The sequence below is a fragment of the Antechinus flavipes genome, chromosome 5 (genome assembly GCF_016432865.1).
Source record: "Antechinus flavipes isolate AdamAnt ecotype Samford, QLD, Australia chromosome 5, AdamAnt_v2, whole genome shotgun sequence".
NCBI classification, from domain to species: Eukaryota; Metazoa; Chordata; class Mammalia; order Dasyuromorphia; family Dasyuridae; genus Antechinus; species Antechinus flavipes.
This window is the reverse complement of record NC_067402.1, coordinates 69,479,649-69,503,528: the sequence shown is the minus strand read 5'-3', so window position 1 is coordinate 69,503,528 and position 23,880 is coordinate 69,479,649. Positions and strand designations below refer to the sequence as shown.

The window sequence follows — 23,880 nt, the reverse complement described above, 5'->3', positions numbered from 1 at the left end:
CATAGCTTTTAATTTGTATTCAAACACTAAGAAGTTTTCTCTGTGTTGTTTAAAACACAGAAGCCAACATTTCTTTTCAACTTCTTGGTGAGTTAGTGCTGTGGCTGACCCACAGAAGCATTCACAAGTTTCATTTATAGCATGGACTTGAATTTTAATCAAGCTACATTTGCATCTGGTGAAAACATAGTAATTAGATATATTTTAATTACAGAATGACTGTACTGCATGATAGAAGTGTAAGTTTCTTTGTAATACCTTCTTTTAAAAAAGAAAGCAACTTAAAATTTTATCTATGTAATCACCTGCAAAAAAATGCCCCATAGTTCAGGGAGTGGAAGAGATTAGGAACAAACTGAGATATTAATCAAAAACAAAGATTTTGTTCTTGTGTTGAAAAAAATATACCTTTTTATTTGTAAACTAGCTATGAAAATAAAACATGTATATAATAATAAGCAAAAATAGGAAAGGTAAATGGGAGTTTAACACAGCATTTCAAATGAAAGTATCAGTAGGTCAAATCAATTTACTCCTAATCATTACTAATGGATTGTCTAGTAAATATGTTTATTGAATACTTTTTTATTGGAATACTTTTCTGTTTTGAGTAACTGAACATATTTTTTCTTATACTTTGGTTATAAAATTTTTACAAAATTTATAGGTGATTCTTTAAAGTTATAAAAAATGTTCTTACCAAAACTTGATTGTTTTGTCATCAACAGAAGGGATTTGAAGAATGCATGGTTTTGTACTGTTAAGTTAAAGGTTGTTTTTTTTTTTTAAATCATTATCCTATTGAAGAGGTTTTTTCTATTAGATTCTTTTCTTGTTTAAAATTATTTTTTATCCTAACCTGTGATTTCATTATTATGAGGAGCTGGAGAAATTATTGCAGATCAGGAATCATTGCAGTTGAACAATGGCACCAACAAGTCAGATGACTTGCTCATTCTCACACAACAAGGATGTGTCTGGTAAAGAAATTGAGCTTAGGTATTCTGCCTCTGAGACTAATTCTTTATCACTCCATTTTGCCTAACTATTTGAAACACATCTAATCCAAATTTTAAATGAACATCTTATGTTTGTATGCACAGACTGAATAGTAAAGCCACATATTGTTAAATACTACTTTTTTAATTAGTTGGCATTCAAATGGATTAGTTAAATCACTTCTGCCCCCAGAAAACTTTCTATGATAATGCATTATCTAAATTAGAATACTTAAAATAAGTAAAAACAGTCTTCAAAATAAAATGCAAGGGATCATTGGTAAGAATGCTTCCTTAGAGGAATAAAATGGGCTCAGTGGCATTTGATTTTTATCAGAGATAGTTAAAGAAAAAAGTCACTTTCATTGACATTTGACAAAACAGTAAAGCTCAATCTTTTTACTCCTTATAGAAAATAGCAAACGTACTATATGTACTAGCATAACTGTAAAATTACATGTGCATATTCTTTATATGTGTATATAGACACATACATACACAAAAACAAAAGCAGATATTTTAGCATTTGCCAATATGCATCATTCATATGTACTCAACTTGTGAAAACAATCTCTTATTTTGGTGACAGAGCCAAGATCAAACATATGGCCCCTCCCCCCAGCCATTCATCATACCTTTGCCAAAACTACTAGATAGAAAGGAAAAGGATTACTCTGATGCTATTGATTGACACTTGATCATGTATTTCTGTCAAATGATAAAGGATCAACATTTGGCTTTGAATGGGCAATGATTGTTTAATAAATGGCACAGGAGATTCAGTATCTACTTCCACTTGAAGACATAAAGAACTAGTGATATAAAGATACCTGTAACAGTAACAGTTTTTTGTGGGGAGAAAAGGGGTATGGGCACAGCAGTTTTATCTGAAATGATTTGACCAACTTGCTAAACAAAGGGAAACATTTTCATGTGTGTTTCTAACCTATCCACTTTTTGTATTCTTTTTGCCTAAGCTTTGACTCCTTATTGTATTTTTCTTTCCTTTTTTTTTTTTTCTCCCTAGTGGAAGAAGACACAGAAGAAAGTTCAAGATCAGGAAGAGAATCTGTTTCTACAGCAAGTGATCAACCATCCCATTCTCTGGAGAGACAAATGAATGGAAACCAAGAGAGAGGAGATAAGAGTGATAGGAAAAAGGAGAAAACTGGAAAAGAGAAAAAGAAAGACAGGGATAAAGAAAAAGACAAAATGAAGGTCAAGAAAGGAATGCTGAAGGGTTTAGGAGACATGTTCAGGTAGGTACTATTGTAATAAAGACAAGGACAATACAGGCAGGGCATGAATGCTATGTTAATAAGAAAATCTTCCTCCTTGTAATATGGAAAAAATTCTCGGTGCAGTCAGATTGTGGTGCTTCTCTCATTCTTCTGAGTGCTTGTCTTTCCCTTTCATCATCCTAAGGATTCCAACTCACTCCTCAAGATGGTTTTAGTAACTATAGAGGTGACATGTTGCCAGCTGTGGTAAGTAGCTGCTAGGAAAGAGGAGGAACATATCCATATCTGAGGGATGAAAAAAAAACAACTAAAAATTCTTTGGAAACAAAGTTCTACCAAGGTATGATTTGTTCTTTCTTGTGTGAGCAATAGCTCATTACCTAAATTTTCCAGACAAACTAAATTAGTTGTTACTACATTACTAAAAGGTTTAATAAAAAAATGCAAATAGACTTTTAATTAAGCTATGTTGATTGATTTAATGACTAAAAGTAAGTTCTGCCTTTTTCTTGATGCTTGTTTTTGTGCCCTTGAATTATGTGATCAGATTAGTTAGCATATCAGTTTTTTACAAATCACTGCTCAACAGTAAAAGTGACAAGTTGTTCAGAAGTTGCACGGAAACTCTGTCCTCATAAATGTTAATCCAAGGCGATTTATAGTAACCAGGAATTTTATGTTAAATATAAAACTCACTTGATTATTCTATAAATTAAGCTCCTAAATGTAGAAGGCTAATGTTTTAAAATAAAAACATACAGTGTCATTTTTTCTTCTCTTTAGAGTAGCTACCCTGCATTATGATTCCATTTCTGGTAACTTTTTTCTTTTTAACATTGGGAGCACAAATTTTCATTTCTTTATATTTTGTCCCCAGACTGGCCTTCATATATTTGCAAAGTATTGATCTATCCAGTTAAAAGCGTAGATCCTAGTGCAACAGAATAAGGCAGATCAGCCTTAGATCTGATATGTCCTGATAAGAAATATTCATGTGAAAAGTGAACTGACTACTATGCATTCTTGCCTTCTATTGGCACTTTTATAATAAATTTAGGTTTTATTAGCTTTTGCTTTAATTTTCTAATATATCAGAGCATTAATAGTTTTAATTTTTTTTTTTTTGTAAGATTTTCTTGCTCACATGCTGCTTCTCCTGAATGTATTTTCAGAATGATAATCTTTTTTCATTATACCACATGACCAAGAACACTTATGGGATGGAATTGCTGTAACTCACACTTGATTTCAGTTTCTATTTTTTAGCCAAGGGGCTTTTCATTTTATATATGCAAACTGACAGCTCATAAACTGGTACCTACATAATGCACAGAATAAGGCTGCTTCCCATCAATTAAAATCTAAGGAATTTATACTGAAATCATCAAATTACAGTATAAGATAAAAAGCTCCCATGGGATAGCATATATTTCTTTCTCTTCATGATAGACTCATTATTTCCAAAGATTCCCCTGAAGATTTTTGTCAAAATGTAAAGGTATACATATGAAGATATGAAAGGATTTATGGTGTTACTGTTCTAGAAATAAAGGAAAGCTCTGAATTTTCTCCAACTCAGAATGAATTAGAAATGAAGTATTGCTATGACTTATCACCTGATTTGGAATACATATTTTAAATGCAGCTTTTTACTTAAGGGGGCAACAATTTGAGAAGACCTTGAATATTTTAAAATACCTGTGGGCAGCCCAAATTAAACAGCTGTTTTCTCCCTACTAAATATTACATAAGAAAATATGCTATTTCAATAATATGGCAACCTATGTTACATATATGTCTAGAGTGAGAGCTGCATTCATTAAAAGAAAAAAAAATCATCCCACTTCACTACATTAGAGGCCAATAAATCCCTGAGAACTAGCCATCGGGGCTCGGTTTAAAAACTAGAGGTTTAGTTTTGATAAATTCTGCTCTTGTTTTGCTTCCATTTAAGGTTGACTGCTAAGAATTCACAGAAAACCATACATTTTGGGCTTTATAAAATTATAAAAGCTTTCATGCTGTGAAAAACATTGCTTTTTGGAAATGAGCTCAGAACGATACATTAAACATAAAAAGGGCATTTAATCTTATGAGGAAACTACAACTTCCTTTATCACTACTAGTTGAGAAACTTAGGTAAAGTAAATTTAACTTTGGCAAAACTTTTATTACTGTTGTCCTGATCAGTAATGAGGTGTCATTATATGTAGCAGAAGTTTTCACAGCCACATCCAATTACATCGGGACTGACAGATATTGTACTCTGTATTCTCAGATTAGTGTGCTTACATTTTCTAGCAAAGCAATGGAATATAGTGTGCCTAAAATTGATTTTTCATCTCTTCTTTCTTGTTTACCACTTTAATAAGGCTTAGTTGTGGTCTTGTTAGCCCATTAAAAATAGTACTTTGATCATATATTTGCTTTAAATTCCTATGTAGATCCCTTCGTATAGTTTATTTGTGACACTGGACAGGGCATTCTCTCTGAAGATGATTGAAAGATCTTGTGGTTATGGTGCTAGCGAGAGAAGAAAATAAAGGGGCAGAGAGGATGAATCTGGGCATTGTAGCTGCCTAATCCAATTTACCAACATGTGCATTAGCTGTTTATTCTGCTTGAGTCAACCCAAACATGAGATATTCAGACTCCTTCATTGCAAATTGCTTTCTTTTCTAAGCTCTTGTAGATTATTAGAGGGAGGAAGACAGTTGTTTTTGGTTGACTCTGGTAAGAAATGAACTGCAAGCCAAATGGATGTTGTACTGCAGATGGAAATTGGATTAGAGGGGAGAATATGGTACATTCAAGGAGTTTATGCCTGGTTTATATAGAAAACATGTTTTTCTCCTTCACACATTGAATGGTATTCATAGAAAATGACTTAATTATTGATAAACAGCTCTAGGAAAGAATGTTGTGAGTCATATGAATCATTCGTCTGTTTATAAATTATAGAGGTTATGAAATGCAGAAATCTGCCATAATACAATTTTTAAATCTATGATTGAAACCCATAAGGCAAGCAATCCAAAATGTAAAGTACACCATATCTCTGTTAATTTATCTATGTCATATATACAATCCCATAGGAAGTTGGTAATGCCTTAATTACAATTATTTTGAATACAAGCACTGCTCTAGGAACATTGTGCAAGTTAAACAGTAATCCTTAGTCTAATAATTGAAATGTTAAATAGAGTTGAAGTAGTTGCAGAATTTCATTTATGTTTGATAATTTTAAAACTGACATTCCTTTTTATTTGGAATTCTATTTTTTATAAGTAAAAGAATATTCTCTTTTTTAAAAAAAGAATTGTTTATATATCAGGAAATATACTACTTGCAGAAATACTTAAATTTTAACACAATTTAAAATTTCATTAAAGTAGGAACTAAATGTATACTTTAAGGATGAGTTGATATATAGTGTCTTAAAAATTTGTCTACTAATATATGGTCCCTGCTAATAGGCTTATTATTGATTTATTTTTGTGACAAGTTTTTAGTTACTCTACTTATTCAAATTTGAGCAGAAAACCAATTCATTTGTTTAACACAATATAAGCCCTTCCTTTTTACTCCCCTCCTCTTTTCTGGAACCCATGTATATAAATTGATGTCATTTGAATGGGAAATTTGCAAATTTACAACTTAACTATTTAGAGAGGCTTTTCCAATAAGAAACTAACATTTCTACTGAGAAAAAAAATAACCTCAGTGTTTCCATTTTATTTTTGCTCCCTATTATGATATAAATAGGTCAAAAAAAATATATCACAAAGGAAAGCCAATATAAATGCCAACTGGTCATATTACCATTAAGATTGGAACCTGCAGTTACATTTAAAATGATTACAAGATACACTGAATCATGGTTTCATATAGTTCTGTAAGAAAGGATGGATGGTTCAGTTTGAAACATTCTTTAGTTGAAATCAGAACAACTGTTGTCTTTTCTTTTAAAAACACAATGAATATAGTATATATGATCATTTTCAAAGATTTAAGTCTATATTACTTTGAATTAAACATTTCGACATATGACTGGGCATTTGGGAAAATAGCATACACAAATTACAGTTGTCCTTCTTACTTCTCATACTTAACTAATTGTATGTCTGTACCATGTTTCTCATTTAGCATTGCCAAACTGATGCCTGAGAAGAGATGAACAACAAACGAGATTCCAAAATGTCTTGAACAGCACATATTGCACAGATTTTTTTAAAAAAGAGAAACAACAATAAACCTACTTTTAATGAATTTTTAGTGGCTGTTTACTAATTTTGTTTACGACATCAGCCGTCTTCATGGTTTAATTGATTTCCATGTTTATCAAATGTATTTGATACTTTTTAAAATTTGATTTTAAAGTTTTGGGGGTGATTATGTTGATGCTTTTTTTAAAAAGTAGTTTTTTTCTCTTAATTTTTATCAGTTCTTTTTCATGATGAAAAATGAAAATATTCCAACTTTTAGCATTTTTAGGGATTAATCTGAGTTTTTCCCATCTTTAGAAATGACATCATCAAATTTTGTTGTTGATTTTATTGTTGAAAACTAACCTCCAATGTTCCTTAGGTAACATCTTTGGCCAAAAAAAAAAAAAAAAAAAAAAAAAAAGGAAATAGAGACACTGGGTAAGTGGGAGCTTGAGTTGACAAAGATATTAAAGCCTAAAAACTTTTTTTAAAAAAAGATGAGTAGAGTAGTAGGGATTCTTAGCATTTTGAGAGTCACAAATTTCTTTAACCATCTGGGGATGCCTTTGGACCGGTTCTCAGAATAATGTGTTTAAATGCATAAAATAAAACATATAAAATTATAAAGAAAGCAATTATATTGAAATATAGTTATTAAGATATTAAAACATAAGTTCATAGACCACAAGTTAGCAATCCTTGGTGAAAAACTATGGAATGATGCACTTAGGGTGAGAGTAGGGTACTTCCCTATTATGGAGCCAGTTATAAAAGGAAGGGAACCTGAAATGCACTGAGGCTTAGGGTATATTTACACATTATGCACTGAAAGCCTGGGTATGGTACAGTTTATTCAGTAGATCAACCAATGACAAACCCAGAATCAAAGGAGACTTTTCCAGGAATCTGTAAGAAAGTTCTAACAATCAGCTATGAGTATTAAATCAAAGTAATAGATATCGATATTTGGAGCTGAGAAAAGGTGAATTAGCAGGTTCTCTGAATGGTAGTTTACCATGGGCACAAAGCTTTCTAGGATCACATAGAATAAAGACACAAACTCTTAACCACTGTTTCTAAGAAGTGGCTACCTTGCCAAATATTTTAGACATTGCTCCAAGCCCTAGAGCAAACAGACCCCATTATCCTCCTGTGGAAGACTGAAGCTCACTGCCTTGTCATAAGTCTTTAAAGGGGAAGGTATGAGCCTGTACATTATTCATTACCATTCAGGATTTAGCGGCTCCATTTCCTAAGCTCTAGAATATAGCCAAAATTATTTGTAAATTAAAAATAAATTTGAAAATGAAAAAAGTAACAGTCTAATAAAAATATAAGGGAACTGGGTTGTAGTCCTGTGAAAAGTGCTTACTCTCACTGTATTTTAGAAGTAATTCTCCCCAGTCTAACCCCAAGTAAAACCCCTAAATGTATTGTAGAAAACAGTTATTAACATAATGGTGTTTCATTGTTTGTTTCTGGAAATATCAGGAGTTATTGTTATTTATGACTCAGACCTAATTGCTGTGTATGTGGTCTTAACATGATACATTCCTCTTTGCTAACTAAATGGCATCACATGGAAGGCAGCAATGATTTGAGGAATGCAGTTAAAGTAAGTAGGTAGTAAAAGTAGAAAAGTGCCTTTTCAAATGAAACACCCAAAATGGAACTATGTAATTGCAAAGGATGAAGTTGAAGTGAGATTTCTAAAAAAAAAAAAAAATAATAATCTTATATGTCTTCTAGTTTGTCAGTTTGAAAGAAGATATTACTATATTCTATGTATCTTCAGTGTTGGATTTTCCTGGAATAATTCTTGGACTTGTAAATACAAAATAGACTTATTATATGATTCTTTTAATTTGAATTGAAACATGGTTTCCTTTTTAATACCTAGAAAAATGCCAGACTGACCAGTGAGTAAAGACAAGTCCATGGGAGACAATAACATTCTCCTAGTAGTCTTTCTTTCCTTGTTAGTAGTTTTAAATAGACAACCTCTGACATGTTCAGTCCTGTAGCTGACTGCAATGCAAGCCAAGAGAGGCACAAAGCATGACAGCTGAGCCTTTCTAAGATCTTTTCTGACATTTCTTAATGTTTTTTAACATTTCTTTTCCATAGGCCTGAAGCATGAATACAGAATGCAGGTGTCAAGGATGACACCTTCTTTATAGTCTCTGTAAAGCAAACCTTTTTGTAAAAGAAATTTTTGACAGTTCTGTGATTCTAAGTCAATTTCAATTCCAGATCGTATGGAAAATGGGAACTTTTTTCAATAATTGACATGAAAATTGAAGGCTAGTGACTATTCGCTCTCTCTAAGAAAATAAAGTAAATAAATGCTATCACATCACCAAAAGAGCTATTAGATGAAAGATTCTGTTAATGACAATCACCATAACATACACAAGAAACATTCTTCTCTGTATTTTTATTTGCTTGTACTAGTAGCAAAATGACCAAATTATGGTATTGCTCCTAAATGTATTTTTCCTATAACCACAAATTCTTTCAATCCAAACATTTTTTTGCCACCTATTAATTTCATGCTATTGCTATTCTTAAACATCTAATCTTCATGTAACCAATGGAGAGCTGCCCTTGGATCAAGGAAACCAGAGTTCAGTTCTATCTCAGACTCAAAACTGTCTTTATGACTTGTGGCAGAATCAGTTATTCTCTAGTGCACTAGTCTCTAAAGTTAAAACTTGTACAGTGGATGCCCATTTCTATTGGTGGAATAAGTTTCCTCACCTGGGAACTCTTTAAATCAGTAAAATTTCAGATCCAGCCCCTACCCTTAATTGCCTTTTGTTTTCATATAATATTATTTTTTTAAAAAAAATTCTTTTGTCATTGTTGAACATTGAGCTTGTTTTAATTTTTCTACAAAAACTGACCAAATCATAAGCAAAGATTTCATTAATCATTGTATTGTTTCTTGTAGAAAGCAAAACTTGAAGTGATACGTAATTGATTCTGCAGGAATTCCTAATTTAAAACAAAAATAAAAGCAGTCTGTGGTCTCCTAACATGCAAATTCATAATAACTTTTGGAGTCACCTTGTATTTTATTATAAATTCTCATGCTGGACTTTCAGCTTTATTCCCTTTGTAATTTGAAAGGCCATCACTAGCAATGATTGATATCTGTGTTTAGAGGTGGTTCTACAGGAGACTGTAGAATGCAATTTAAAACTCACTACCCCTAATAATTATTCTTTGACTTGGGGCAAAAGCTACTGTATACATACATAATGCTGCACATATTGTTCTAATATTAAAATTCTCCCTACACATAGTCTGTAATTTTAAATATGTGAGAAATAAAGACACATGATGCTGAATTATCCCTCTCACTGCCTCTATATATTTAAAGTGCCAAAGCTGATAATTTAGTGAAATTTGGCCTTTAAATGTTCATTGCCTTTATGTAGGCCTAAATTGGGAGATCAGCCTCTATCTTTGTGGACTTCAAAGGTTTGTCCCTTAAAACTCTCTACTAGAACTTTCATATATTATTATAGATCTTGCTAGAAATTATTTTGGTAGGCTGCTAAAACTCTTTACCAAAGTATGCTACTAATCTCTATTTTTTGAAACCATCTACCCTTATGCCATCTTCTCTATGTCATTTAACTCATGAATCTTTTAAGGTTTTCTTTTTTCCATTTATATAAGAATACAACCACTCAATGGCAAATAGAGTGATAGAAACTTAGCACTTGAGACCTTGGAGCATTGACCACTACTTAAGGCTTAGATACATCGAATTATTAAATGAAAATAAATTCATTCCTTTTTTTAGTGGATGTTCAGGAATTCTTTCCCTGAGGAAATGTGATACTTAATTTTACTTGCCTTTATCTTTATCCTAGAACTCAACAAAGTTTTGAGTAGATTTTAAGCATCCACATTTAATGTAGTGGAGTTTTTTGCTAGAGAACTTAAAGATTATTTAACTCAACTTCCTTACTTTATAATTGGCAACAATAAAGTCTAGAGAGGTCAATAAATTGCCCAGGCTTACAAGTGAAATAAAAGACATCTGAATACTTGTGTTAATTTTCCCAATTGGCTGAATTCAATCACTTCCTTCCCCTTACAGTTTTTTAATTGTAAGAAAATGGTTTGCCATTCACTTTGGCTACTTTTGGGAGACATACTCCTAAGTATGAAAGTTATTTATAATTCTCTTGACCATTTCCTTTTGATGGAAGTATCAAAAAGAATTGCTTATATGGAAGTTGTCAGTTGTGGGAACTGAGAAGACTCTATGGCACCCATTGCCCTCTGTAATACCCATAGTCAGACTGTGATAACTTCCTTGCTCAATTTAAAAAAGTTGATACTTCTCAATTTAGGAGTTTTGATTCCTGATTCCTTTTCCTTTCCACAAAACTAATTTTTTTTTTTTTTAGGGTTTACCAAAAAGTTGTGACTTTTATTCTACCTGACAATAAAATAAATTTTATGTCAGTTCTTTTATATCTTAAAGAAAGAAAACTCTTTTTTTTCAGTACTGTATTTCCCTATCTTTTCCAGGATGTCTACCTGGAAGCTTTGTCTCTGTCCATTTCTGAACTGGGTCAGTTGCCCTTCTTAAGGCAAACTATTCATGTTCTCTTTCTGGAGCATATTGGAGCCAGGGAAATAGATATCTCTTAAGTTTTAGCTGTATTATGTCTTAGAACTCCCAGACTCAACTAATTCACTATCTTCATTCCATCCTTATTTTCCCTTTCCACAACAAGTAGCAGAGGCTCAGGTACTATCACACTCCTATTGAAGTTCTATTGAATGCCTTCTATTGTTTTTAACTGAATTCCTTTTCCCATTTTTTCTTTTCTTTCTTTTTTTCACAATATACTCACCTTCACAGTGAGTTTGATAAAGGCTTGTTGAGTAATCATTATCCTATTTTAATAGTCTTAAATTTTTTTATCCTCCACAACTGCCCCAGAGGGAGAAAAAAATTTATGCTATGTCTTTAACAGGTAAATCATTCCATCACTTATTTTGAATAGATTTTATAAAACTTTAGTCTTTACCACTACAATCTGGAATAAAAACAATTCTTTTCTTTTTCCTTCTTTTATATCTTTGAGCTATCCTAGCTATGTTATCTTCAGGAGACTATTTCAGCTTTAATTCTGGAATTACCAGAATGTTTTGTGAATTTTCCTGACACGTTATATTCTTAACATAGAAGAAAACCTTGTTTGAGAAAATGGGAGTGTGTATTTGACTTAATCCATCCCATTTTCTTTTTCCTAGTTGAATATTTGCATATAATGAAATTCATTTTAGCCATATCACAAGAAAAAGAGGATCCCAGGTTCATTTCTGAAATTCTTAGTATTTTCCAGAAATGTGGCTGATTTTTTGAATTCCTTATTTAGCTTAGATTTAGTATTTGAAACACAAGCAGTTTTTAGTGGATGAGTGGATTTTCTGCCAACAAGCTTATATTAAACCCTTATTATACATATGCAAGGCATTGTACTAAATACTGGACACAAAGATAGGCAAAATCTTGATCCCCTTTCTAAGGGAGTTTTAATCCTAGTGTGGAAGGCCACATACAAATGACCACATGATTAATAACAATCAATAATAATCAAACATGTAGAAGATATGCAAAATATACATAGATAAGAAGATAAAGACACACACACAGAAGATAGATTCAATGTGAACTGAAGGTAGTCTTAGAAGGAAGAGGCAAGGGGAATTAATAGAGATTAGGAAGTGCCTCCTGGAAAGGTGGGTTTTGAGCTGAAAAGTGGATTTTTTTTAATTGAGTAGAAACCAGCGACATTAGAAGTCAGAGGTAAGCAGAGAAAAAGAGAACATTCCAAATATGGCAGACACATAATGCAAATGCCTGAAATCAGGAAAATAGGAAGAAGCCAGCTTGGGAAAGGTTTTAAATGTCAAACAGAGAATTTTATATTTAATGTTAGAGGTAATAGGGATCTTTGGTGTTTATCAAGGAATGGTGTATAGCATGGCCAGAATTTTGCTTTAGCAAAATTACTTTACGTGAGGAAAATAAGGAATGTGTGCTTGATTTAATCCAGTGATTTTGCTGTTGATTACGGGACAGTATCTTAGTGAGGTTTTGAGGCACTATTATAAGTACAAAAATTAGAGAAGGAAAACCAATCCTGTGTTATTTCTGGAATGTAGCAGCAATCACTCACTCAAAATGGTGCAATGGTATGGTGTGGGTTACAGGCATTTAGACAGACTACTCTCCTCTGTCCATCAGAGAATTGCCCCTACAGCACCAGCTTAGGGGTGAAAGCCCTCCAATAGACTTTATTTGACTAGTAGGCAACATTTTTTCATAGTATTCAGGTAAGTATATTTGCAAACTAGCAGTAAAAACTCCTGATGGGCAATAATATTTCAGCACTTAATGATGAGCATAACATTAAAGATTAGCTTTTACAACTCCTCTGCAAATTTGCTCACATAAGCTATAGGTACAGAACCAGAGAATGGTTTGGCTTATGAAGTGAACCTTGATGAAGTGCATTCCCTAGATAGACGCTTGTAGATGCAAAGGCAGTTACCTGATGCAGGGGTGACTTTTGTGTGCTTCTTATCCATGATTGCTTCTCAAGGGAGCAACTTCATTCTCTTAACATAAGCCCTGCCTGCTCCCATATTGCCCTGTCAACTGCAGTGTTGGGCAGCCTTGAAAATAAGCACCATAAATATACCATTTCCTATAAAATGTTACCAGTCCTACACATGAGCCTCACGAGCAATAAAACAAATTCAGTTGGCACTTTATTACTCATATGACCAAAAAAAAAAAATAGTTTCTAGCTATAGGCCAGAGATTATTTTCAGAGTTAACAAAGTAGCATGCGTGTGTCTGTGTGTGTGTACGTATTTAAGACATTGTGGCTAATAATATTTTTGTTTACAAAAAAAAAAAAAGTCCATGCAATGCATGTTCCAAGAGTTAGTCCCTTTTGCAAATATCATGAAATTATCATATAATAACTTCAGTTTTGAAAAGTAAACTTTTTTTCCTTTGGTTTGGAGAAAAATTATTGAGGAAAGAAAACTTTTTAAGTTTGGATGTTTATCGCAAATAACATGTCAGAGTGGAAGTTGCTCATGTTGCATTTTAATTGCAATTATTATAAATTACAATTTTTTTTCATATTTTGCTCATCATGAGGGATCATTAAATTGCATTCTTCTTGAGCATAGGGATTTTCTTTTGGCTCTTTTTGTATCCCTAGCACTTAGCACACAGTGTGTGGCACTGTATGCACTTTAAAAATGTTCATTGATTGATTAGAAACTGCAGTGAGAAGAGTTTTGGTTGTGTATTACTAGAACAAACTATACGCCAAACTTTCAGATTCTCGGTTTTGCTTTAGTGGCCTTCGTCTTGTTTCCTTAAACTACAAGATTGATGGTGAAATTGTTGGCCAAGCATTGCATTATTTCCTTTTTTGTTGTTGTTGTTGATTTTGGTAAACAGTGTTGTGTAGTTTGCATGACTCTCTCAAGATACAAATGAAAGTGATGGGTCTTGATGACATTTGTTACTTTAACCCAGCTGCCTCGTTCCAGTTTTCTGTTTGCAAAACTTCAACGGTGCTTGAGTCAAATGAGTCACCTATTTGATCTGAAAATCAACTTTTAAATAGCATAAAACCTATTTTTACTTTTCTGTTTGTTTCTCAGGGTCTATATGATATAAAGGTATAAGGATGTTAGAACATTTATTTATCCTTTATGATGCAAATGTGCATTAGTTTTAAAGTTGGCAAAATAGAGAATGAAACAAAGCTATAAAATTATTTATTTATTTTTCAACGAATAAGCATTTACTTTCTCTTTTTCATATCTCTTCCTCCCACTGAGGGAAAAATAATTCCAGAAATACACATTCCTAATTGTATTCAAAAATATGTAGCTTTTTCTACATATTTAGCCCATCACCTTTCTGTCAGAAAGTGGGTAGCATTCTTCACCATTCATTCTTTGGAATCATGATTTATCATTGCATTGGTCAGTGTTCTTCAATCTTACAAAGTGTCTTCTTTTTACAGTGTTGTTTACAGTGTTTACAGTATAAAATGTTATTCTGGTTCTATTCAGTTTATTCAGCTTCAATTCATACATTTCTTTCCTAGTTTACCTAAAACTGTCCATTTCATCATTTTTTTATGACACAGCAGTGCCATTAAATTTCTATACCACAAATGTTCAGCTATCCCCCAATGGATGGCCACTCCCTTAGTCTCCAATTATTTGCACTATTAATTGAACTATACATATAGCTGTATATATAATGTATATATAAACATATATTAATGTGTTTCTGTTTTCTTGCACTTACAGAGGTCCTTTGCATCTTTCTTTGATCTCTTTGTAATATAAAACCCATTCTTTTGACAATAGTTTCTTGGTGATGACTGCTTGTTTTGGAATATCAAAGTGACTGAAGAATTAAAGTTATAATAGGATACTCAATGAGTGGGCACTTGGAGTCTATGAATAGGTAGCAACAAATTAACCAGTGAGTAATTGTGCAAGAGAAATGGCCTTCAGACTCCCACTCCTGCAACAATGGGCTCTACTAGATGAGTTTTCACCTTATCTGCTTTCCACTTCACTGTGGGCTTCAAACACTACCCAGAGAAAGACATAATTGAGAGGCTCAGAATAAGAAAGGGGTCTTCATCTATATTGTTGGTGAGAGTGCCTACATTAACAATGATAAGTCAGCTAGATCATCATAGGTAGAACACTGGGCCTGATTGAAATCAGGAAAACTGAGCTCCAATCCAGACTTAGACACTTTCTAGCAGACTCTAGTTAATTAAGTCACTTAATCTGTCTTTGCCTCAGTTTCCTCCTCTGTAATAAGGATAATAATAGCACTGACAAGCCAGGGTTATTATGGAAAACGTATGATATAATGATTATAAAGGGTCAACACAGTGCTTAGCTCATAGTAAGTGATATATAAATATTAGCTATTACTACTTTTGTGGAATTAATGGAATTCTTTTAGACAGAAATAACCTTTTGTGATTTAGCTTGCAGAAAACTCACTTTCAGTTTGTTGACCTCTCCTGAAGCTTTCTGAACCATAGCACCCCTCATAAACTTGTTTTAAGATCCACTTTTTCTAAGCCACTTTTTGAGTTCATTGCTGAACTGAGGAGTTATTTGTACTACAGATGACAACATTAAAATGAGTAACCTGGAAGGTATGAATAGTGGAGGGTTATATTCTGTTTTAAGAAGGAAAAGTCCTCCTGTATGTTTAATGGTAAATGTAGAATTGGATATGGTAATGATTTCTTTTCAAAAAGAAAATTGACTAGTTACTTGTTTTGTGGACATGATTGGAAATTAATTCCCTTATTTAAAATGGGGGAACACTAAGATTTTAAATAGATCTACTCATTTTAGTGTGTTTAATAATTATATTTGCCACACCCCCAAAAATGGTTTATGAAAGGTCCTATATTCATTATTTTGTCCTTATACAGACATCTCTTTTTGGGGGGGGAGGTGTCCTTCCTGAAAACCACAACTGCATAGAAATTACTAGGCCAGATTTTTAATTTTAGGGTTTCCTATCTCACCATACCTTTTCTCAATATATCCTTGAAGTTCATGTTGAATAATGTCCCTTCTGTTTTTTTCCTTTAGAAATATCCTCTATGGTTCTGAATGCATGATGCATATGCAGCTGATTTAAAAAGCAAACATAATTAGAGAGAAGGGCCTTATTAGCTGCAAAAATGAGAATAGAAAGGGTATAAAGCAAGTCTCCATCTACCAACTGAAAAGGACTCAAATAGGATCAGAAACAATGAGGAGAAAATGAAAATCATCTTCAACTCTTGGATTTTTATTTTCCTATTGTTTCCAATGCTTTTAGTCCATTTTAGCTCATCTGTCAGCATTGGCTCAAATGGATAGAATCATTTTTAGTTGTTTAATTTCACTTGGCTAATTTAGCTGTTGCTCTTGCTTTTAGCATTTGTTCCACTGACTATGAACTAACTGTTTATGGTTTTGAACATTTGGTTGCCTTCCTGACACTTGAAAAGCCTCCTCACTGCTTGAGTCCAGTGAAAGACTGAGGGTGGGGGAGGCAAGGAAGGAGACAAGAACTATTACGAAGGAAGGCTTCTCAGTACTTTCAGAATATAAATGAATAGGAAAAGCATCATGTGGACTTAATGCATAGTACTTCCAACTCACCTTTGGGAATAGTGCTTAAAAGCATTATATATACCATGTTCAAACATCCAGCTAAATGGCATAGCTCTGCCTCTTGTTCAGGAAACTGGAGCAAAATATATGAAAGAGATGGTTACTTGTCATCTTCAGACTCTATCTCTTCTTCATACAAATGTATTGTTCAAGGTTGTTCTAATGCAATCAAGATTATGATTTGACCGGTCAAGGTTGGTCCTCATTATACTGACCACTGTCTTGCAGCTTTGGGTCTTAGAATTCTTAGAATTGGGTGGGAACTTGTCATCCACTCAAACTCCCTGATTTTGTTAATAAGAAAATTGGGGTCCAGAGAATTTAAATACATTCACATAGGTAGTAACTGTTAGAGGTAGAATTCGAATCCAGAACTATTGCTTCTTCTACTATACTATACTATTTAATGAAAAGGAATAGAGAGTGGCCCTCATATGATGAGAAATGTAATCCTGTTACTCAGATAAATATACACTGCTTAAAATTACCTCTTCCATAGAAATGGCCCCTTGTAATGGCTGTCCTGGAGCTGGAGGAAGGATAACTCGAAGGAAGTTCACATTGTTCCTAAGCTTGGTGTTGATTTACTAACATTATCTGAACTTTGTCATGCACTTATTTTGAAGTTATATTCCTATGTCTTAATGGTTTGGAGTTTAGTTTTTGCATATTTGTTTGGGGCAGGGAGAGAGATCAATGGGACGGCTTGAGCCGGGTTTATGAAATTGTTTATTTCTGTGAGAAGGAAATGCCTATAAACTAACCATAATTGGTTGCTGGAAACTCTCCCCTTCCACCTACTTTTACATTGTGAAATGGAAAAGACCTATGTTAGTTCAGTTGGTTTCTAATTATATGGCTCAATGAATTGAATATCTCCTCCCCCAAGTGATTTGTTTGAATGAGTGGAACTCGATTCCATTCCTTCTCATTATAGAATCCATTCAAGACTGAGAATCCATCATTTTTAGAACCCTTATCTTCTTTTAAAATCTAGTTCAGGTGCTTTCTCTTCCTCAAAGCCTACTTCATTCTCTTACTTTTTCATATTACTACTTAAAATTTCTTTGTAATTTATTGTGTACATTTTGTACTATTCTTTACCCCTTTCAAATTTAACTTCCCAGAAAACAGGGACAGTTTCATTTCTATTATGTTCCCAGACAAGGCATTAGCAGTGTCTTGAATTAGTAAGATTATTAGAACAAAAAATGTAATGCTAAAAAGGACCTTAATAAGCTTAGTCTTCTCATTTTTGCAGATGAGACAATTAATAAATTTTTAAGGAATTGACCTGAATTATAGCTAGGAATATCCTTTTCATTAAGGATCATTGAAAAAAAAAAACTTTATGGTTCAGTATCCTACTCTGCCATGCTAGTAGACTTTCCTAAAGATTATCAGCTTCAAAGTCTATCTCAGCATTCATATATGCCTTGAATCTTTCCCTGATCAAGCTGAGTAGACAGGTACTTTCTTCATCTATCATAGAAAGCAGTATAGATGTGCATAGCAGAGATTGGAGTATGCAAATCAATATGCCTTCCACTGATACATCATTTTCTTTCTATGATTTTACCTTGATTACTTGAAAATCTTGAATTTTCATTTTTCCCAAACTACACTTAAAGAAATAAAAGTTTCCTCCTAAAAAATCTATACTTTGATTTTTTTAAATTCAATATCTGAACATAAAATATTTTCTTAAATGCTTTTGGTGCTTTCTTTCATTGTATCTTTAAGAATCAATTGGTAAACATTATTTACTTATTGTTTACTTAGCATAGAATGCTATATGAAGTAGTTGAGAATGGAAATGAAAAAGTAAGAAATGGAGTAGTTCCTGATTTTAAATAATTTCCAGTTTTTTTGAAAGCAGGTGCCCTTGTATACATTTGTCTTTTAAAAACAAAGAAAAAAATATAAATGGATGCAAATCGATGCAGTATAAATAAGTACACAAAAGCAATTTATGAGCCAGGAAAAGCTTTGTCAGCAGTCTCCCTTAAGTTGAGGCTTCCTGGATTATTGCTTTGAGAAAGTCCATTGAACTCCCAGGATAAAAGTTGCATGTTAAAAATGATGCCTTGAAGCAACTGGGGTTATTACGTTTGGACATTGGTTCAAACTGCATCCAGGAGAAAGGAACATAATTGAATCCATCAAAAGAAACCCTAACCATAAGAGCTGAGAGCACTTATGTCAGTTTAAATTTTATCTGCATTTTCCAGCTGAGTTTGTTTGGTATTCACCTTTTAAATTTGTTTATTTGTTTTAAAGAAACTCCCACTTTATTCTGTGCTTCTAAATTTCTTGGAGATGTAGAGACCACACAAGAAACAGGGCCAGGAGTGACACTTCACAGGAGATGACATTAGAGGTCTGGCTGGGGGAAATTCTAGGTGAGCACTCAAAGGAAGGATGCATGTCTTAGAAACACTTAGTGAATTATTTAAAGTCCATTAAGGAGAAACATGGAGAGATGACATTTGTGGGATCTAATGTTCCTATTCTTTTATAGGGATATGTTAATAGGAGACAGTACAATGGGGTTACTCCATTCTGACCCTTTGCTGCTGTTTCTTTGTTAGAATCCCAGGGGTAAGAATCTTTGTAGCTGACTGCTAAGCTAGCCACCATTGTGAAAAGAACAATATTCATTGTTATGATTTCTCACATAAAAAAGATGGGCCACCAATGCTGATTCAGGAGATGATGGGCCACTGTACTGTCATTTTCTCTGCCTTATTAATCCTGTACATATTTAAGTTAGCACGACCCATGGGTGCCAAAAATGCAATTTGCCCCCAAATCATCTACTTGACCTCATGTGGTTCTGAACTTTAAGAAGGAAGTTGTGGTCCAGACAGTTTGCGGGCATCAGACACAAGGTTCCATTGAAATTGTTCCATAGACTGGAGCTGGCTATCTCTGTGGGCTTGACCTGCACATTAATGTGGAGCAAATTTGCCTTCCCTTTTCTATTATATGATGACCTTTGAGCCCAGGACACTTTGCCAGTGCAGTCTTTTGGGGAAAGTTAGGGCACTGGGATGTCTGAATGTAAACACTGAATATGCAAATCAATTTTAATGAAATGAATGAAAATGAAAAATGAAATAACATTACAAAGCGCTTAATTTACTCTTCAGAGGGCTTTCTCTAGGAAACATGAATCAACAAAGATCATTTCCTAGAATCAACAGAAAAAAGTGCTGACAGACAAGTTAACTTTTTTAGATAATGAGATCTTTGGGGAAGTTTTAATCTTTCAAGATTTCTAGGAGAAATGCTGAGAAGGAGTACATATTTTAAACTCCCAGTGACTACGTATTATCCCTTTTGACTGCAATGTGGTTCTGTTCACACAAAGGATATGGGAAACATTTGAGATTTGTCATGAGCTGACTAATATTATCTTTTAATATTGATAGTTGATGACAGTTATTAGGACGTGTTCTCTTTTGAGGCATATAGGTAATATGGTTTATTGAGTACTGGATTTGCAATCAGAAAGATCTTGTTTTTAAATCTTGCTTCAGTCACTTATTAGCAAGTCATTTAAGCTCTGTTAGTCTCAATTTACTCAGCTGTAAAATGGGATAATAATTCCAGATTTGTTGTGAAGTTAAAATAACGTTTATCAAGTGCTTAGTGCAGTCCTTGACACACAATAGGTACTTAATAAATTTATATTTTCTTCTTATTTGAAATTTATTAGCATAAATATATTTGCATTTATATAAGTATTGTATCATTTGAGGACGAGGGAAGCTTCTTAAAGGAAATAATTAATTCATTCTTGACTTTGTTTCTACAGCTTTTAGTTAATGCCTGTACTTTATTGAATAGCCAATGTTGTGATCCAGATTATCACATACTTTTTGTCATAGGAAAATAGTTGTACTTTAAGGAAGTTTTTTGCTTATTAATGTGTTTAGTGCAAAATATGCTTGGTTTGTAGTTAACCATTTATATGACATATGCGGACTTGTACCCTGACTGGTTTGATATTTTTATTGTAAATTGTAAAGCTGTTGGGGCCACTCCTGCTTCAGAGTGGACCTTCCTAATGGGAAAAGGTGTGCAGTTAAATATCTTTTCCTCTTGCAAGTGCCAGTGTAAATGGATGTATTTTTATGACCCAGGTCTCATTAGCATTTCTTATAGGTCTGCCTTTGGACAGTCCCATTTACTGGATTGTTTAGATGCCTTGGGAGGACTAAAACCATGGTAACCAGATGTAGTATGATTATTTGTCTCTGACCTGGCAAAGTGTTGAGTTTAACAAAAGAAGCTTAATAGGAAGTGTTCAAATTGACCCCCTCATCATTGGGGCTGCTTAGACCTCAATCAATCTCTCATTATTATCAGAGTTATTCGAGCAAAGGCAGCAGTGATCGTATTTTTCATAATCACTCCTTGAGCCAGATGTAATTTGCAATTTGTAGTATTGTATTATGAAACAATAATACATTAAAATGCACAGAGTAGGAATTAGGAGTATGTAGTCAAGCAGGATGATGGAGGAGGAGCTGCTGTGTAAAATACTCTCTTTAAAGCATGTTAAGTGGACAGTGATTATTTTAAAGCCCAAATTGTTAAGCATCTGGAAAAATCAGAATTGCATGTTTTCTTTGCTGGGTTTAACTTCTTATTTTTATTGATAATGGAGTCAGTCTAGTCAAAGGGCTGGGAGAAAGTCTGCCTGTCTGCATACTTTGCATATTATTTGCATTTACAATCTAAGGGTTAAAGGGGTTAGTGTGATCTGAATTCTCATGTGACTAAGATCTGAATAAACTAAAGTATATCAAAATTTACAAAATACCCAATATAGAAAGAGAATTGTTTGTTGATCTCCTTTTGCAAATAAAGTTTATTTATCAAAGAAAATGGCATGGGTGAATGAGCCAAATGATATTATGAATAGATTGAATATAATAATTGAGAAACATATCTGCTAATTTTCTCTTACTTAAATTGAGTATACCTATAATAGCTAAAATGATGCTTTATTTTTGGAGGTTTTTATTTTCATTTTTTAAATTTATTTTCAAGAAGTGGTAAATCTGTTCCAGGTCACTTTGTTGAACTACTGATGGATGATATTTGAAACGCAGTGTTTTCATCTTGGGAGGTACAATTACCCTTCTTTACGTAGTGAAAATTTAATCTGTATCTGTTCTCTCCCCCCCTCCCCATTTATAGTTGTTTGGTTGTTGTTTTACTATCTCCATTATAAGTATCCTTCCTAGACTCCTGACGTGTCATGTTACTGAGCATATCAGTGAATCCTTGATTAGATAATTCTGGTTATATGAGCAGAAAGAACGCACTCATAAGTAACATAAATGGTGGTAGGGGAAAGGAGTTGTGGCTCCATTAAGTATATGTTACACATTAAAAGGCTCTTTTAGCTTGGTTAACTTTAAGTTATTTTTTAAAAAATCACTTTTCTGTTTTTAGATGTCAAGGAGCACAAATTTAGTTTATTAAATCTAATCAGACTAGCACTGATGAAAACTGCAACCAATCAAATTATGGTCCTCAAGTTTGAGAATTTCCTTTTCAAGAGAGCCTCCGCTAAACTTAGGCAACTTAAACTCATTCCCTTCAAAAAAATACACTAGTCACATACCCTTTTCTTTTCTTTTCTTTTCCTCAATAATATTTACTTTTCCAAATACATTAAAGATACTTTTCATCATTCTTTTTTGTAAGATTTCGTTTCAATTTTTTTCCCCTTCCCTTATTTTCCTCCTCCCCTCCCCAAGATAGCAAGCAATCTGATATAGATTATACATGTTCATGTATCCTGTTCTAAGGCTCCCTCCTCATCTTTGTTGATTACCAAGGTGGTTTTTGCCTAAGTAATAACTTTCTGCCACTTTTCATAATCAGCTTCCTTTTGCCTGATTCATTCAGTGATGCCACAATCCACTGCTATCCAAATCAATTCTCTATCAAATAAACAAATTTCTAACATCTCTAAATTTTGTGAAATTCTCTACAGGGAAGAGAATATGTCAAATATGATAGGTTTTGGTTTTTCTGTCTGTAAAGTGTGGAGGGGGAGTAACTCCTGTGGGTCAGAAATTGTGAAGATTAATAAAAACAGGGATATGATTTTTTTAAATTTCTAATATGTGGTATTACATAAATGGGAAGTAATCAAAAACATATCATCTAAAGGAAAATGGCTCTAATGGGTCCCTAGCCATCTGTCCATTGGATTGGGTGGGAGTAGTTTGTCGAAATGCTGTCTTTGTTGGCTGAAAGTTTTTGCATATGTCAGTACAGATGACTGTGGCATTTGGTGTGTATCTTGGTGTAGAAAAAAAAATGCCCACTGACCTGTGAATTTGTTGGGGGAGGGTGCTTTTTAAAGAGCTTAATTTACATCTTTTGTTTTCATTTCACCTTCTTTTCCCACTGCATCCCTCCTAATTCCCTCACCCAAAAAGCCTATTCATAAAGAAGAAGAAAAAGAAGAGGGGGGGAAAGCATTTCAGCAAAACTAACTAATTCATCAATCAAATATGACAGTTTATGCTGTGTTCCATCTCCAGAGTCCCTCACCTTTGCAAAAAAGGGAGGGAGGCACATTTTTATATTTATTCATTATCAATCTGCCGGTCGATCAATAAGCATTTATTAAGCACTTAACATAGGTAGCTAAGTGGCCCAATGGATAGTGCTCTGGGCCAGGAGTTAGGAGGGCTCAGTGTTCTGAGTTCAAATCCAGCCTCAGAAACTTCCTACCTGTTTGATCCTGAGCAATTCACTTAACCTTATTTGCCTCAGTTTCCTCATGTGTCAAATAAGCTGGAGATTAAAATGGCAAACTACTTGGGTGTCTTTGTCAAGAAAATCCCAAATAGAGTCAAGAAAATCCTAGATATACAAAGAAAGCAAAAACAAACTCTGCCTTCAAGGTGTTTACATTCTAAAGTAGGAGGCAATGTATATTATCAAAACATACAAGATAAATACAAAATAAATGCACAGTACCTTCATGGGGATTCTGTTTGACTACTACAGCTCTCAATTTCAATTGTTCATTCTATTTACATTGCTGTAATCATGTTCTAATTATTTTCCATTCATTAATATAACTTTTCACTTCTTGACTTTCATTATTCCTATTAACATAAC

The 23,880-nt window shown here is 33.4% G+C and overlaps 1 protein-coding gene across 15 annotated transcripts in view; it reads left to right on the top strand.

The window, feature by feature from the left end:
• Positions 1-23,880, top strand: part of PARD3 (par-3 family cell polarity regulator) — a 666,346-nt gene that overhangs the window by 446,766 nt on the left and 195,700 nt on the right. For 13 of the 15 annotated variants that reach the window (XM_052000522.1, XM_052000517.1, XM_052000520.1 and 10 more), the window contains one exon: positions 2,026-2,257. In XM_052000522.1, the coding sequence (XP_051856482.1) occupies positions 2,026-2,257 (232 nt within the window). Of the gene's footprint in view, positions 1-2,025; positions 2,258-6,385; positions 6,929-23,880 lie in introns of those variants that run through there. The other 2 variants (XM_052000526.1, XM_052000527.1) reach the window with 1 other exon arrangement.